This window comes from Macrosteles quadrilineatus, unplaced genomic scaffold (genome assembly GCF_028750875.1).
Source record: "Macrosteles quadrilineatus isolate MER2022 unplaced genomic scaffold, UCM_ALF_1.0 Scaffold_2__2_contigs__length_208266976, whole genome shotgun sequence".
NCBI lineage: Eukaryota > Metazoa > Arthropoda > Insecta > Hemiptera > Cicadellidae > Macrosteles > Macrosteles quadrilineatus.
This window is the reverse complement of record NW_026542595.1, coordinates 146,151,810-146,169,993: the sequence shown is the minus strand read 5'-3', so window position 1 is coordinate 146,169,993 and position 18,184 is coordinate 146,151,810. Positions and strand designations below refer to the sequence as shown.

At 34.5% G+C, this 18,184-nt stretch overlaps 1 protein-coding gene across 1 annotated transcript; it reads right to left on the bottom strand.

Moving 5' to 3' along the window:
- Positions 1–323: 323 nt before the first annotated feature.
- LOC128986438 (beta-1,4-glucuronyltransferase 1-like) lies at positions 324–14,961 on the bottom strand. The gene is made up of 6 exons (XM_054406811.1): positions 14,418–14,961; positions 13,020–13,232; positions 11,807–12,154; positions 10,135–10,326; positions 9,114–9,281; positions 324–3,767 (listed from the first exon to the last, which is right to left on the bottom strand). The coding sequence occupies exons 1-6, from the start codon at positions 14,589–14,591 to the stop codon at positions 3,573–3,575; spliced, it is 1,290 nt and encodes a 429-aa protein (XP_054262786.1). The 5' UTR covers positions 14,592–14,961; the 3' UTR covers positions 324–3,572.
- Positions 14,962–18,184: the final 3,223 nt, after the last annotated feature.

Below are 18,184 nucleotides of genomic sequence, written 5' to 3'. Positions count from 1 at the left end.
ATCTCAATAACGAGTTAAGACGATCAAAAGGGTATTTTTCCTTAACATTAGGTGAATGCATATGCTTGCTTGTCAAGACTTAAACTAAACCATGTATTTTGTTTCACTATTTGATGGACTACTCTCTATTACAAAGTTTATATAGTATTTGGAATTAATTCTCAACATTGAATATTGGGGTTTTTTAAAGGCATGTACCCCTCATTAACAAACTGCAACTAATGACTTGTAAAAAGGAAAACATTTGTGATGGAATAACAGTAATGTATAACACTGTACACAGCAGAAAATGAACTTTTTTTGTAAAACTGTTCTTTATTTCCTTTAACTGAGTAACAAAAAATATACAATAGGAAAAATAATAAAATACTACTTACAATTCTATCAATTATTCAATACTGTTTGAGCTATAGTACTAGAAGGTGTGACAGTTTTCTCATTAGTTAAAATTGTAAAACATATTATAAAATACTAAACTGTAATTGGCAATGTTATGTTCAAAATTTACACCATTTTGAGAATTTTGTTTGGGGGGATGGAGGTGGGGCCTAATGCAAAAAAATTACATTTTTTCTTTTTATAAAATATCTTGTAATCTATGTGACATAGCTTAAAATATTTTACTTACAAAAATAATCTACAATAAATTGCAAAAACACAATGCAACTGACAATAATACTTTGTCAAAACTTACACCAAGACAACCTAAACCCAGTCAATATACTCGCTTTCAGTCCTATAAAAAGGATATCAGACACCTCATTGATCATTCTCACGTAATCTTTTAGTTAATCAAATAAAAGAAATACCCCAGCTGCTTCAAATCTGCAGACTGAGTGAATTTCCATTAATTTTCTTTTACTTGAATGAGTCCTCTATTGTGTCAAATTCCATATTTCAATAAAACAAATCTAACAATCTAACAAACAAACTACAACATCTATTCTCCATAAGAATATGGGAATTTTAATTAAAAAGTTTTTTTCTGTTACTATTCATTGTCTGTACAAAAAAGTCTCAATATACAATTGTTTTAGTTCCGCATTTTTTTTTTAAAGAAGTTGCAAAATGTTATGTTTTGAGGGTAAAAATGGGAAAACTAATTTTTGCAAAAGTATAACGGACACAAGCAAATAACAATCAACATAAACAAACTTTAGCTGTATTTTACACAACTGTATCATTAATACACTGTCACGTGTCACACCCTCAGTCAAATAAATTATTCCTACATTGTACATTGATTGATTCTACATACCAAACTTACAATAATTACTAGTGTATACACACGTACACAAATCTTTGGTGCATTTACTTAAACCTAATCTATAAATTAGAAAGCTGTCGTAAAAGCAATAGGTTAATGAACACATAATACTGGTGTAAGTAAAATGTCTAAAATCACACAGGTAAGTAACTAATATTAACTAAATTATCGTAGACTAGATTAGCAGCAGGATTATAAAAGTTCGGGAATAGATTAAAAACTTATCAGACACACACAAATTTTGCCAACTGTAAAAAATAGTTAATCACATTTATGACATTCTAATGGCAACCGAACCACATAGACTGGACATCATAGCATTTTTTTTCTTCTTCCGTCCAACACAAAGCTTTACAAATTAAATAAATTATTCAGAAATCTATTCACCAACATATTTGATCCATCTGCTGATAATCCTGTTCACCACAGAATCCTTGAAAACTGGCTTAGAGACGTCATAAACAAACAATAGCATAAAATAAAATCTGGAACTTTAACCATACAAATGGTGGACTAAACAAACATATAATTTTAATATTGTTACAATCACAACCCCATCATGGCACATAAAGTTTTGTGCTGAGATCTGAATAAAGTACTGTCAAAACAACAGGACATAAACTAATTTTTGTCCTTTAACAAAATACAGTGCATAAAAATAAGATTCACAATATTTTGTAAAATAAATACGGCGCTATTAGCCAAAAACACACCGCCTAACCTAAAAATTCAAAGTGAAAGCTAACTTTCGACACCAAACTAATCAATATAGTCCCCGTAATGTCAGGTAAACATTTACACCACTTCGAGCGTCGGGTTTGGGTGTAGAGGAGGGTTAAAGTTGGGAAGTTTATTTTTGTAAATGAAGTTTTTTGTGCTGAAAACATAGTTTTTCCATACATTTCATGAAAAGCAAAAATCTGCTAATTTTTCAACTTAAACTTCCATTAAACCCAGTGCTCAGAATGGTGTAACTTAAACGGTACATTATGGGAACTATATTGAGCAGTTTGGCGTTGAAGGTTAGCTTTCACTTTAGATGTTAAGGTTAAGGTCTAATTTCACTGTACTAGATATTTGTTTCGTCGAATTTGATTATTACTAGACATTTAAAACCACTTGTCAAAACACTTGTTTGGGTAATTCTATGTACATTAACTCTACACTACGTAATTAATATCACAGATTCTTTCAAACTAAATTTGATTACAATTGTACAGCTAGAAAATATTTGCTCATATAAGTGCTGTCCAGTTTAGAACCATTTATAGTTTAGATTAAAATAACAACATGTGAATTAAATATAAGGATTACATATGGGTTTTAAAATATAACCACGTACTTATTTGGGGTTCGGAAAACTTGTAAGGTAGCCAAATGCTTGCATATTTATGAACATAAAGATTATTTGTAAAAATCGCTACTTACGTGGAAGACTTTTTATAAATTAAAAAAAAATCATGTTGATTTATTCAGAGTTATAAGATGTAATACTTTCTTTAGAAAAAAAATCAGGAACACTGTACAGAAAACTCTCATAAATCGGGATCCCTAAAAATTAAAAACTGCAAAATCTAGAATAAAATGTGTAATGATAAATTTTGTAATTGACAAATAACAATCTGTAAGGGTTAAAACACTATTTGCTGGTTTTCTTTTATTTCTGAATGATTTCCTGCATCACATAAATGGGCCTAGGGGCGCAAAGAAGAGAACAATTCCCCCACCATGAAAAAGGGTGCAATTATCACTCAGGCCCATAGCGCATCACATGCAAACCGATGGCCTGGCCTAAAGAGGGTTAAATCTTTGGCAGATGCCAAATAGGAATCAGGGACATATCCCACATAGAAACCCCATTAGATAATTAATTACAAATGTGGATTAAGCATTGATCATGGAAACATTAACCAAGAGACAGAGTCAGAATAGATCTTTTAACATCACAGTGTGTAGAAGAGTTCTAGGAAACCGGGGTTTATAAAATCTGGATCATCTTTTTGCCACATTAGTGCACATTTTCCAGGGAGTTTAATACTTAATTCTGAAACGAAGACCATACGAATGTAGGTTTTTTAGCCAAGTATGAATGTAGATGAGTGGCGCGATCTTTAGTCACTAAGATGTCCCGTAATACCTATTAACTTACATCATGCTCAGCAAAATAACGTTTTATTACAAAAAAAGCTTGTTCACTTACCACAACTTAAACTCTAGTAGATATGTTATTTACTTCAAAAGTGCACAGAGTATTACTAGATGTGCTTTCTGTTTTATAGAATTAAAACTATAAGGTTACAGAGGTTTAGTAGCATCGTCTAGACGATTCCGGGTATTTAGACTTGAGTTCCATTTTGAACTGGCGGAATAACATTCGGTTCCTCTCGAGTTCTGCATCTTTCTCTGGGTGGAACGAGGAATGAGTCTTGACTCCTCGGTGGACAAGGAACGCATTGTTGAGAACGGAAAACTTGTATCCCGCAACGTGAAGTTCACACACCTAAACACCACTTCAGCTGAAATTCAACCTGTTGATACTTGCTATAAATACTGGACAGAGTAATGCTGACAAATTAACTCAAGCTAAATTTTCTTGGAGTGAATTGGAAAAAAACATCTATCCACACTATTTTAAAAATGGGATGCCTGTCTGTCCCTCCGTATTTGTTCACTACCTACTCGTAATCACAATATTTTCTTTGCTAGAAATAAAATGTTTGCTAGTATTTTTAATTTCGACGAAATGTTCTGTATTGTATTACAATAGATTTGACAAGCATTAATTAATATTACAGAACTAAAATAAGAAGTTTTATTGATCCTTGCCTACAACTATAATTTATTCCACTGAAAGTATTTGATGTAACCGTGTTTTGTGTTTTTTTGCGACGTTTCTATCAATACAAATAAAAATAGATAAATGTAGTTTATTTTATAAATAGTGCAAGTACAACTTCAAAACATTGATTATACAATTCCAAATGAACAGCAAATAATTATGTTATTTTTTTAGGAATTGCTCGTTTTAACTGACCTTTTGAGTTATCCGACCTAGGTCCGGTCCCATTAGGGTCGGTTAAGAGGGGGTCTACTGTACGTGTAAATGACCTACCAAAAGATGTCAAAGATGGTTATCTTTTAGTTTGCTGATGGCACGATGATGTTATGCAAAGGACCCGATGGTGAATCCCTGCAGCACACAGTAGATACAGAGTTGGCCACTCCAAGTGACTGGTTTGGTGGAAATGGTTTATACCCCAAATATACAGCCTTTAAATTAATATACAGCCACCTTGAACCCTGACAAGACTCAAATATGGTAAAGCTAGCTAGCGCCCTTTGACCCCGCTTATCAGTACCGATAAGCCTGGGATATCCTAGATGTTCAGGGTAGCCTAGGACGGACATTCGAGTCGTGGATCCCAGACAGTGAGGAAGTTAGTGTTGGTGTCCTGTGGAGACGACGAGTGTCCTGTGTACGTTGGTGGTGTGAAGAGAGACTGGTGGACAGTGAGTGTCGGTGTTAAGTTGGGTTAAGACCCGCTACTGGTGAGTGGACGACGTTCTTTTAATTTTGGTTAAGGAGTTGATATTATTAGTTTGATAATATCAATCTCTGATTTTATTGCGAGAGTTAGAGTTGTAACCGTGCTGGTCAAAGCCTGACAGTAGTTAGGATTTGTTTATTAGTCAGGAATAATACTAAAGTATATTCCTGACGGTTCTGGGCATGCGCTAAAGCGCAAATAATATATTTTATTGACCGTAGTAGATATTATTTTGCGTTGAACCAAGAGTTAGTTACATTACTAATAACTCTAAGGCCCGACAAACATAGGCTGCACGATTTGGCGTGCCTAGTTGGAAGCACGTGGCCAGTAGGCTAGTAGCTAATTTTATTAGCCTATTAACAGAAGCCCAGCTAAGTAATATAACGCTGATATAGTAGCAGTAGTAGTAGTAGCAGTAGGGTTGTTATTGATTAATCATTTGATTATTTTAATTTAACCTGAACAGCTTGTTTAGTAATCCAACACGTTATGTTGGTTTGGTAGCTTGGATAGCGGAGTACCGGCTATCAAATAATATATTTATCGAGTGTTTGGAACGTATTTAATATTGATTAATCTGCTACTAAGTAGCTCAATAATTTAATAGTAGTGCAACTGACATTTAGCTTTGCTTGTTTGGCTTGGTATTTATTGAGACCAGCTACTAGAGGTTTAGTCACTCTGCCTATAGTATACTTGTACAATAGTACAAGTATACTATAGGCCATATATAATAATATGGTATTACTATTGAGTGAACTTTCTGATTCTTAGCTTGGGCATTAGAGTTGTGTATTGGATTATAGTGGCCTAGTAGACCCCAGGGCTAGAGATATACAAGGGCTGGCTCACTCCTTTGATGTTAGCGGTCGCCGCCTGATCCTACTTCCCCTCCCCTGCCCCTCCTCAGTGACGTAGCGGAGATACATTGGTGCGAGGCCTAGCACGGCAGTGCATATGTCGCCCGGCATCTACGCGCATATTAATAATTGTGTTTATAATAATGTAGTTTTATAGTGTGATTTTTAAAGCGGGTTTCGTTAACCCTCCAACTTGCAAAGGTCGAACTCTGTAGTGGCAAGGCATTTTTGGCGATTTTGCAGTCATATTTTCGAAAATGCATATAAATTAAACCAACAGATCAAACCTACGAACCGTATTTATTATCTCCAACTTGAAGTGTTTGTAATGAAATGAAGAATTTAAAAATGGCAACGAAATAAATATTAAAAATATTGTAGAAAATATTGTCAGTAGGTAAAAAAATTGCTGCATGAACCAAAAATGTTTCATAAGATATACAATTTGTTTGGAATTTATTTCCCTACATGGAAATGTAAAAAGATTCCAATTACCATTTTACAATACATACCATACAAAGTTATGGCCCAATAACAATAAAATGACAAGTTTCACGATTTTGCACAACAAATTTTAAATAAAAACTAAAAAAATGTATTATAAAGAGATAAAGTAAAAGTAAAACTTTTTAGGCAATAACATTGGAGATCAAATAAAGTAAGAATTGTTTATGTATACTGATCATTTCAATAGATGTTTATGACTTTTAATAAATGTTTATTAAAATATTTGTCTTTATATTTGTCTAGAAAAACATGTTATTATTCACACGTATATATTATTTTAAAAACCCAAACCAACTATATAAAATGAAAGTAAACTTATTCCCCTACATGAATATACATAGTTATAAAGACAAATATACAAAAATAAATATTTATAGTTTTTTCTATAAAATGCTGCTGTGCCTTTTTCATTTGGCGATTAAATCGTTTGTTATTTATGACGAAATGTTTCAAAAACGGGCTAAATGTAATGTCCCAGGCCTCAAATTAAGTAAGTATATCCACATAAAACAATTTATAAACTAAATAAGTACAATTTTACAACTAATAAATACGATTAAAGTGATAAAGTCAAACCCGTGATATTCGTTGTTGGTAAACAGTCAATGAAGTTCACAAAAACTGGCTAAAAAATAGTGTCTCAAGTTTCTAAAAGTAATGTCACATTACAGTCGAGGCACAATAAATAATATCGTAACTAAATATTTACAACGTAAATCACAATGTAAACTGATGAAGTAAAATCACACCAAAACTCGACTTTTTAGTTATTGGTCAACAGAGATTGAGGTTAGTTAGTCAGGCAACTGAATGTATTTTTGCAACTATATGTTATTTTAATGTATTGAAATATGTAGGGCCTATAATAAAATGTAATTGATTCATTGAAATTCTTTTCCTTCCTGTAAAAGTTACAACATACTAAGTATAGGTAATGTATTTTTATACAACCTCAATGTATTTTATATAACCTCAATGAATCCTAAAAGGTATGAATAAGTAATAAACAAATACAATAAAAAATCCATATATTAAGATACATTCGAGCAATATGAACACAGATATTACACAGTAACTTTAATGCATTGGATCAATAACTACAGTAATGTTAGCCATCGCTTTACATTCCACTCCCATCCTTAAATATCTACTAAAGTTAATAATTTTTTATTTATTAAAATTGATGTTATACGTAATCCTATTTGAAAATCAATTACTTTTATAAAATACATTAATACCTAATAAAAAATGTCCAACATAGAGCTTAATGAACGCTAAATGTGCGGTAATACCAGCGCTCACACAGGCTAAGATATACGGTGCCGGGAGCCCGAGGTATCGCCGTGATGTCACAGCGGCGGAGTGGTGGGGAGCCACCTGGCATCACTTTCTGAGCTCGCGTGGCCTAGCCCTTGTATATCTCTAGCCCTGAGTAGACCCCGCCTGGTGATAACTCGCGTTGTGGTTTTTACTGGCAAGTCGTCGTGTAACTCACTGTGTTTTAGGCACTCTGGGCTTAACTATTAGATAGTTAGGACGAAGCCTGAGTTGCGTAGTCAGCAACGACCCCCTAGGAGAGTGGAGAATCAGCTTAGGCCTGGTGGTGATTATTGCACGTTTGTTTTGATGACTTGTTTTTGACTTGTTCACAGTGCCCGTGTATGAGCCTGTCCTATACCGGTTAGACCCGGCTATTGGCCTAGTGGTTTCCCTGACCTTATCGCAGAGCCTGGAACTTTACCCAGCCATTGTAGGCTGAGCTATCCCCGGCAAACGTTTGCAACTGCACTTACTTGTAATATTTTTCCAGTGCGAGAAAGTACTGAAACTTTGAGGATTCAAAAGAAGGCAATTATAATTTAGCATTAAGAAGTTGTAAAATCATCTTTCAGGCTTTTTTCAAGTCTTAATATTTTACAGCCTGTATATTTTAGAAGCAGTAGGCTATTTTCTGTATTCAACAACTTGTCCGTTTTCAAAAAGAATCCCACAAACCATATGTAAAACACTAGACATAAGAACTAAAGTAATCCTACTAGCCATAGATTAATACTATTTGAAACATCACTGCAATGTATTGGACCAAAATTGTTCAACTTGGTTGATGATCATAAAAAAATTTCAACAAGAATCCAAGAAAAGATGTAGGTTGCTGACTAAACCACTTTATTCTTTGAATGATAAGTAGCTTAGAAATCGGGTAGGTTGGGTATTTTGTTTTTTTAATGGAAATTACCATTTAGTTTTGAGTACCTATTATAATACTATATTGACAAATGTCACGTCATTAATGATTTAATAACATTCTCTAAATAAATAAATTATTAGCTACAATTAAGTACAAAAGTTGAATGAGTTTCTATCAAATGGTGAAGTGTAAAGTATTAGTAATATTTTCTAGTGGCTTTAAAGAATCAAATATTTTTAGCGTTATTAGGCCTACTCCATTCCAAAGCAAGGGTAAATCTACTGGTACTGTAATAAAAAGTCTGAAATTAATAACAAAAAATGTGTTAACCGTTAAATGAAACTATAGCCTACATCACCAACATCGTATACTATCTCAAGAGCCAAACAGATGTCCCAAATAATTAAATTGAACCGAGATATAAGCATAAAAATAATAAAACAAGAGAAAGTAGAACCATAGAAGTAATTGAACCATCTGATAGGCAAGTTTTTATAGTGATGTCCTAACCAAATGCCTCCATGCCAAAATTGTTCCCTTGAGTAAAATTATTCAATTCAATATTTTTTTTAATTTTCTTACCATCCAACTTTTTTTACTTTTTACTTCAATTTTTTTTTTGTCAAGAGATTTCTATTGAGGTAAGTTTTTGTTCCAAAACATGGGTTCAACAAGCTTCCAGCTTTTTTAATTGTTTTATTGAAAGTAGAGACTCCGAGTTAACTAAAGACTTGGCCTACCTGACTAATTCTGTTGAACCCGTACTGCTTGAAGCGTTCGTCGTAAAATGGTATCGTGTTCCTGGCGATGTAAAATGGTTCCCATGGGTCCTTCCACAATACTTCGAACAATGGAGCCAGCTCGGGGGCTGGGGGCTCTTTCTGCCAAGACTCGTAATCCGTGTGCACCTGTTAACATCATAAGTTAATGAATATTAGTATAACCTCACATATTTTGAAATTGTTGTGCTCCATTCATGTTAACTTTGAGGAAGTGTAAAATAACACTAGGGACTTGTACACAGGGAACTGTAGGGGCTTTCTGCCTAGTGGGTTTAGGAATTTTGTATTCGCTCAAGACAAATAGTTCTTGAAGTCACAAAATACATTTTAATTCTATAATATTACAGATAGCCTACCCAAATGGTTTTAATCATCATACTTGGGCGTTTTAATGTTTACTACTAATTTCACATGAAAAAGGTTTGGATAAATTAACAAACTGACAAAACCAAAAGGTGGCCTTCCTTGGTAAAAAAAATTCAATCATGGTATTTAGGAGATGAATTAATGAATTAATGAAAATTCTTCTTTATTGAGGCAATTGAGACCTCATGGTCTTTTTTTACAGTTAACCTCCAAACAACAATATGGCGATGATGGTGTGGAGATGACCCAGAATAAATAGTTACAGATAGAAACAGAAGCAATCTCTACTTTACATTATACATACTTAAATGGTTTGCATCCTCATACAGGAAAGCGTTAGAATAATATATACTTTTTTATTCTGTAAATAAGTATTGACACGAACATGTAGTCGGGCAGGCTTCCTAAGTCAATGTAGTTGGTCAAATTGTCAATGAACTGTACAAAATACAGGCCAGTGTTTACAATCGATTGCTACAATGCATTTTAAAAATCAGCCAGTATTTTCGCCAGTTCAACAACACGGCAATCTCTAGATAGAGATTGGACAGAACTGATTCTGATTCATATAACTTGACATGTGACCCATCAGAAGCTTATTTCGTCACTTCACCTGACATTTGAGGCAAAGTTGGACATAGAACGGCCGCACATCCCCAGCTTCCACCAACTTCAGCAACTCTGCCTTGTGACGAGGTACAGGTGTGTCTTCCTTCGCCTCAAACGCAGGAACAACAAACACATTCTTTTCATCATGTTCTCGTTTACGAAACAGTCCTCTCTGAGATGCGAATGCAAAGAAATCCTGCACAGGTTAAAACCAGTTTTAATGTAGCATTTATTTGTGTTAATGAATGATTTGAATTGTATTTTAAAAGTAAGGAAAGTAATAGTTATATTACAATTAATATTTTCCATCTTTTAATGACCATTAGGTGTACAACCTTTTTGTTGTACACCCACAATCTTTAATTAAGGCCCATAATCTTTATTGTAGGCATTTTACTACAACACTGCAGTAAGTTGATTTTAATATAGTAATCTGAAAATTTGTCAACAATTTTACCCGTACTACAAGCTAAAGCAATCAAAAAAATATTCTTTCTGATAATGTAACCAAATAGCTATTGAAAACTATATAACATGAACCAAAGCTGCTTGAGAACAATTCATAAATTTGAAAGAAATCTAATTTGATTATCAGTATTAATTTTTTTTTTCTAGAAATATTAATTCCTAATTAATCCCTAATTAATTCTTACAGAATCCTACTTGGTAATAAATAAGTAACAATAGATCACTGATTCTCCATGGGATTTTAATTAAAGTTCCATAGGAGCAAAAACTGTCTATGGATATTCCTTAATATAGCCTACAGTAAAAAATCTTTTAACCCATCTTGTTAGATCTAAACCCAGGTTAACCAAAATCATAATAAAATTAATGGGAAATAAGCTAAGCAACGGAAGATGTTTACCTGAGTGCAGATAGTTGGCCAGGCTTGGCTTGGCTCATTGTCACAGGAATTGTGAGGATAAAGGTTGAAAAACTATCATTAATTACTTAAAGAAATATATTATGTGTGTACTGTTGTACACACTTTTGTACAGGATGTAAGATGTTTTTAGTTAACAGTAATCCATATATAAATCCCAAAGTACCCATGAACTTTTGAGAAAACTATAAGTCACACCCCCATAAACCATAAACTTAAAATATTCGTCATGACGCGAAACCTTGCGCAAAACTATCCATTATTTCATAAATTGTCCTTTAAGGTTGTTTAATTCCTTTCTAAAGGGAACTTTCCTTATACCTAATGTTATAAATACCTCAGTTGTACTTATTTGTACGGTACTATTCTTTCAATTTGTGATTATTTGTTTGTATTACTGTATTCTGTTTTGTTTATTTCAGCTTAACTTGGCAAATCAAAAGTTTTATTAATACTTATGAATTCAAACGGGATGAAGCCCGTGGGTAACAGCTAGTTACAACAACGTAAAAAACTACTGTTGTAATCTTTTTTAAACAATTATCAATTATTTAAGATGGGGACGACACGATGTGCGTATTTTAACCTTTAGCCTTTGATTCCAACCGTAAGAGAAAAAGAGTTTAGGCCTATCTGAAATCGCCTTGTCTCCTTAACCGATCAGTTTATAAATGTTAGTCAATTTAGGAAGGTCAATTTAGGAAAACTAATTACATATTATACTACAATGATAAAGTAAGTTAGGTAACACATCTATTTATTATAGGGCTAACATAGATTAGATACTTACCTGACGAAGATTTTCATTCGGCAGCATGTCAATATCAATAACCAGAACAAACTCGGAGGCAGTTCCTCTTCGAGCTACATTTCTCAGCAAGTTCACTGGATAGTTGTGGGTTGTTGCGTAGTTGGTGGACGTGGTGACAGTGTCTATATCATTACCAAGACTGCAAGGGTGAGGTGGTGGGGGGGAAGGCATGGAGAGAGGGGGAGAGCTTTTGGCTGGTAGGGGGGAGACTAGGGCGAAGGTGACGTTGTGTCTTATACCAGGCATACAAGCTCTCAGCTCAGCAACCTTCCAAAGGGCCTCGGAAACTTGGTGATCCTCGGCAAACACAGCAACTGATATCGGACCCTGCCAAAACAAGTGATATTTAATTCTCAATCAAGGTATGGGTAAAATACTGAGACCACACAAAAATTTGTAAAAATTACGTTTAGCCTATTTGTATAATTTAGTTTGTTGTTTATAATGGGTTTTGCAATTTTTATACTCTCCAAAAAGTTTAAATTAGATAAAATGTTTAACCACTAAATCAAACTAAAGATTGTTCACAGTGCAGCATTTTCCAAACTATGATCGAACAACTTGGGTGGGTGGGGGTGAAGCCTCGTTCTCACAACACATGGTAGGTCAATTTCGAGTAGAGTTTGCGAACCTGCTTGTCCTCACGGCGAATAGTGGATTGTAGATTTAAGAGCCACTGATGGGCTTGGAGAGAAAGGCCAAAGGATTGAGGCATTATTAGTTTAAATGACAGTGAGGTGTGATAGCTTGATAGCTATCCCTGAATGTGCCTAGTGCCTAGTGTTTTTAACATAAGCGACTTTTAAAGATAAAGAGTTGGCATGTGCTAGCATACTTTGTGTCCCTTAGTGGGGAATTAAAAAAAACTTGCCTAACTGGTCTTCGAGTATTAGATTCCACTATACAGGTCCCATTCATACAAGTTTAAAAACTCGATCACAGCTTCATTATTTTATAAATTTATATTTCCGTACACTTCAACCACACAAAAATGTTTCTAATGAAACAGTTTGGTTAAAATGCTATCATTGACACAAAAACATTCAGTTGGTCAGCCAATTTTAGTTGTTGGAAATGTAGGCCAACTTGTGATTGTACTGGAGAGGATTCCTTGAATTACTGTTTTGAAAAGTAATCACTTTGAGAAGATAGTGATAACTTAAATATTGATTACTTTAATTTAGTAACCTACTTGCCACCTCTGAGATAGCTCAATAAGTCGATAAACGTGATTGAACGAGCACTGTGTGACCAGACTTATATCAGGCGTGGCAGCTATGAGGCCTCTTGGGTGGGGTTGTTTGGTGGCTGCTGCAATAGATGGCACTATTTGGAACTCTCCGCTGGAATCAAGCACTCGGCCTTGTTCCACAGTACGAACAAGGGTTCCAAACACAGCGTCGACCTGGAAAGTGATCCTTACATAGAAAAGATTTCAAATTATAACCTTATATCAAGTAGTAAATCATTCTCTTGGGAATTAAATCCACCCACAAAAAACAGGTCACCGTCTTTGTATCTGCTGCATTTCGGTGTGTCAACATCAAGTTGTATCCTTCCTTGTCTGCATAAGTTGTATCTTCGTTGACTATTAAAAATCTGCAGATACAACTTGACGAGTATGCCACCTTTAAGTTGTAAAAAAAGGGACGTAGGCCTAAGTCTGATGTTGGCTGATTGGCCACAGCTTGGTCACTAAATAAGCACCTCCTGAAAATTAGACTACATTCTGAATCTTATAGGTTGTGCAAAAACGGATGACAAAGTCTGCTGTCCACATAAGATCAGAAGCTGGATTCTACAGCTCTGGGCAAGAAAGTTTATATTCCAGGGTGTGTTATTTGTTTCACAGAGGATACACGTCCAGTAACCAGACGTGGATTAGGCATCCGGTAGTGACGTCACCGGGTTGTGGGGTCCCGGAATGCCATTACCACAACGATACAATGTTCGGCCAGCGTTGTTCGTGGTGTAGTGGATAGAGTGCTCGGCTGATATCCAAGAGGTCCCTGGTTCGAAACCCACCGGTTTCTTCAACTTTTTGTGACAGATTTTGCTTTGAATGTAATTTCTTCTTTTGTTAGAACTTTTGGCATTTATAATTTTATGTTATGAATAGAATTGAACCTTCATTTGATTTTTTCATTATCAACAAGTTTGGTTGGTTAGGTTAGGTTATGACAGTAACTGCCGGACGCCTAATCCACGTCCTGTTACCGGACGTGTATCCTCTGAGTATTTATTTATATCCCTCCTTTACATCCTAGGGCGATAGGCACTAGCCTGAACAGCTATGCCTTAAGTCACAGACCTAAAGTGTTGCAGCTTTAACACGTTTAGATAAAATCCATGGTGGTTGGTGAAATTTGAACACAGGTGTCTAAACTTAGGCCTACCTAAGTTATGCCTGCAATGGTAAGTTAAGTTAGGTAAGTACTAAGTTAAGTTAGATACAGTACCTACCCTAAGTAACTTACATATGGTCGTCAACGTCTCTCAATTTTCTTATTCAGTGCTAAGTTTACCTCCAGTGTATATTTAGCTCAGGGAGTAAGCTTAGGACAACAGATAACCGGTAACTTAAACTTACCTCCGTCATCTGAGAGTCAGAACCGTCCCCAGGATTTGAGGCAGTTCGATGAACATGGTGATGCATGTGGTGTCGAGCCTCTAGGCGACTTAAAAGTACTAGATGTACAACTTGTAAAATGGCTACTATTGCAACCAAAACCAAAACTAACTTTCCCCACAGAATTTGCTGCATAATTAATTCTGACTAGGTTTTAAAAACCTTCCTTATCAAAGTCTATGAAAAAGATAAGTTAATTTATGATTTAAAGGGTGAAGGGCAAGGTTGATAAATGTACCATAGTCCTAATTAATTGTTCATAAGCCTAGGCCTACCATTTTTTTTATTTTTTTTTTATTACTGAATAGTGAGAAATAAATTATTTACAATTTTAACTTAGGCTATTCTAATAAGCATGAGCTGGCAGTTATAATTATTTTAGAGGCTTTTAATAATCTGCCAACACTACCAAAATTAGAATCCAAATACCGTATAGGCTACAAAACAAACTGATGAAATTCTAGACGACCTGCCTATCTATAATGACTGAAGCCTCAACTCAACATTATTTTTATAAAAATAAAATCAACTTCAACTACCGATTGCCATTCACCGGACTGATTTTTTCTGACTAGTCTGCTGACTAACTACTGACTAGGGCCTAGCCTACTGACTGACTTAGCAAGACTGAAGACTGTGAATAGTGTGAATGAAGTTTTTATGATATAAAATAATAACAACAAAGAACAAAACTTAGCAGAAGCCAGTTCCATGTTCCATCCAGAAGCCAAATCCTTTTGGATAGAGCATTGAGTAATAAACCGCCATAGAGTAAGACTAGGTTAGGTGTGTGAGTGGGAGAGTAGACTTCTCATCCCATTGTAAATTTTGAAGCTCGTTTTTCATGTCTAGTTCATGTACGCCACACTGGGCGCTAGTGTCGACATAGTTTTGTTTCTATTGTTTTAGGGTTAATTTCTTGATTTGTGCTTTAATGTTTGGTTAAATAACTAGGGGACAATATATTGTTTATGATTAGATCGTATTATTTGGTTAAACGAGGTTTTAAATGACTGTATTAAGGGTAAACAAATTGTAAACAAAACACGACCTCTACATAAACCGTACAGAACTAACAATAAAATTGTCTTCAGCTGTTCCATTAGGATGAGAAATCTACTAAGGGAGTATGTTTTGTTCAATAATAGAGCAGAGCAAACAAAATAGTAAACCAACAATATTTTTCTAATTTAAATTTGAATTTTAAAAAATGGACTATAACTAACTATTTAATAAAACTTGTTGTGATGAAATAATAGGCTTCAATGCTCCATCACTCCATCATATGAGCATAGATAAAACATACTCCCTTAGTAGATTTCCCATCCTTATGGAACAGCTGAAGCCAATTTTATTGTTAGTTCTGTCCGTTTTTCTGTAGAGGTCGTGTTTTGTTTACAATTTGTTTCCCGTTATTACAGCCATTTAAAACCTCGTTTAACCAAATAATACGATCTAATCATAAACAATAACTTGTCCCCTAGTTATATAACCAAACAGTAAAGCACAAATCAAGAAATTAACCCTAAAATAATAGAAACAAAGTTTCGTCGACACTAGCGCCTTTGTGTCACGTACATGAACTAGACACGAAAAACGTGCTTCAAATTTACAATGGGATGAGAAGTCTACTTGTGTTGGTTAGTCTATGATATGAGTATCTAACGTCCATTTACTGTTTTTAGCGAATTTCCCTATAGGGAAGTAGCTATTACATGCTATTACCGTAGGTGGCACGGTAAGACCATAGATAAAACATACTCCCTTAGTAGATTTCTCATCCTTATGGAACAGCTGAAGACAATTTTATTGTTAGTTCATGTACGGTTTATGTAGAGGTCGTGTTTTGTTTACAATTTGTTTCCCGTTATTACAGCCATTTAAAACCTCTTTAACCAAATAATACGATCTAATCATAAACAATAACTTGTCCGATCATGCTGGTTCGCGAACTCATTTTATCCCGCCTTACACTTTCAAACCAAATTTCATCAAAATCGGACAAAAATTACTTAAGTTATCGCGTTCACGGACGTATATATATATACATACATACATACATATATAAAAATTTGAACGAATAGTGTTTTTGGCCTCTGGGGACATCAAAATGAAAAAGTAAATCGGTCCCGGGCCTAGGTCTTACCGTGCCACCTACGGCAATAGCTACTTCCCTATAGGGAAATTCCCTAAAAATTAAAAAATTGCACCTGATGAGTTGAAGCTGACTTAACGATTGAACTAACGTAAATATTGGAAAACTATCGAGAACTAACAAAGAACTAACGATTGGTATATAGATATAAGCACTTTTATTTAGAAAACTGTGCCCGCTGGAAATTCTATAATTGTGAAGTTGGCGTACCCACTTTTTATGCTTTGTAACTTTTTCATTTTTTGAGAACTAACGCAAATATTGGAGAACTATCGAAAACTAACGAAGAACTAACGATTGGTATATAGATATAAGCATTTATAGTCAGAAAACGGTGCCCGCTGGAAATTGTATAGTTGTGAAGTTAGCGTACCCACTTTGTATGCCTCGTAGCTTTTTATTTTTTGAGTACTAACGTAAATATTTGAAAACTATCGAGAACTAACGAAGAACTAACGATTGGTGTATAGATATAAGCATTTATAGTCAGAAAACGGTGCCCGCTGGAAATTGTATAGTTGGGAAGTTAGCGTACCCACTTATTATCGGCTATAACTTTTTTATTTTTTTTAAACTAACGAAAAAATTTGGGAACTATCGAGGACTAACGAAGAACTAACGATTGATATATAGATGTAAACATTTCTCATCAGAAAACGGCGCGCGCTAGAACCTGGAAGTGTGAAGTTAGCGTACCCACTTATTATCGGCTATAACTTTTTTATTTTTTGAGAACTAACGAAAAAATTTGGGAACTATCGAGAACTAACGATGAACTAACGATTGGTATGATCAAAAGTGGATACGCTGATATGGGTACGCCAACTTCACGGACCTGACCGAAATGGTTTTGCACCTCTCGAGCCGGCAAATCCTCATTTTCGGCCCTAGGTACGAAATATACTATTACTAACAGTTGATAGCAAAAACCTGTCGTTTATAATAACCTATACTTGCATTAACATCTTTTGACAGTTTGTTTAAATTAAAACAGCTTATTGAAATTGTTGGTTTCAATTATAATTTACATCAAATAATATTGTTAAATATTTATTTCACTGTTAAACCAACAATTGCCTCAGTACTTGGGGATTTAGTTTTGGTAGGAGGGAGTCAATTAAAATAATCATTATTTGATTGGAACTATTTTCCCCTATATCGAGTAATCTTCAGCAGGATCTTTGCTCAATATAGTAACAGTAGATGACTTGTTATAAAAACACATGTTAAGTTACTACATTTCCTTGTTATTTTGTTTAACCAACATAATTACTTGGCAACACATAAAGCCAATGTAAAATTTTCAAATGAGCTGTAAAGCAAAATCCTTTTTCTGACCTTTTTAGGCCAGAAAAAAATTATTTACAACATTTGAAGGAAATTGTCAAAGTAACACAAAAACAATAAAGATTTAAATATTGCATATGCATGGGTTAGTAAATGAAAAAAGGTTGTTTTTCACTTTTTCAGATCTTTGTGCAAGCATACAATACATAACTTACAAGGAAACATTGTTCACATAAGAGGGGATTACATTTTCCCTTTTTTTCAATTGGTCGTGTTTGTATAATGA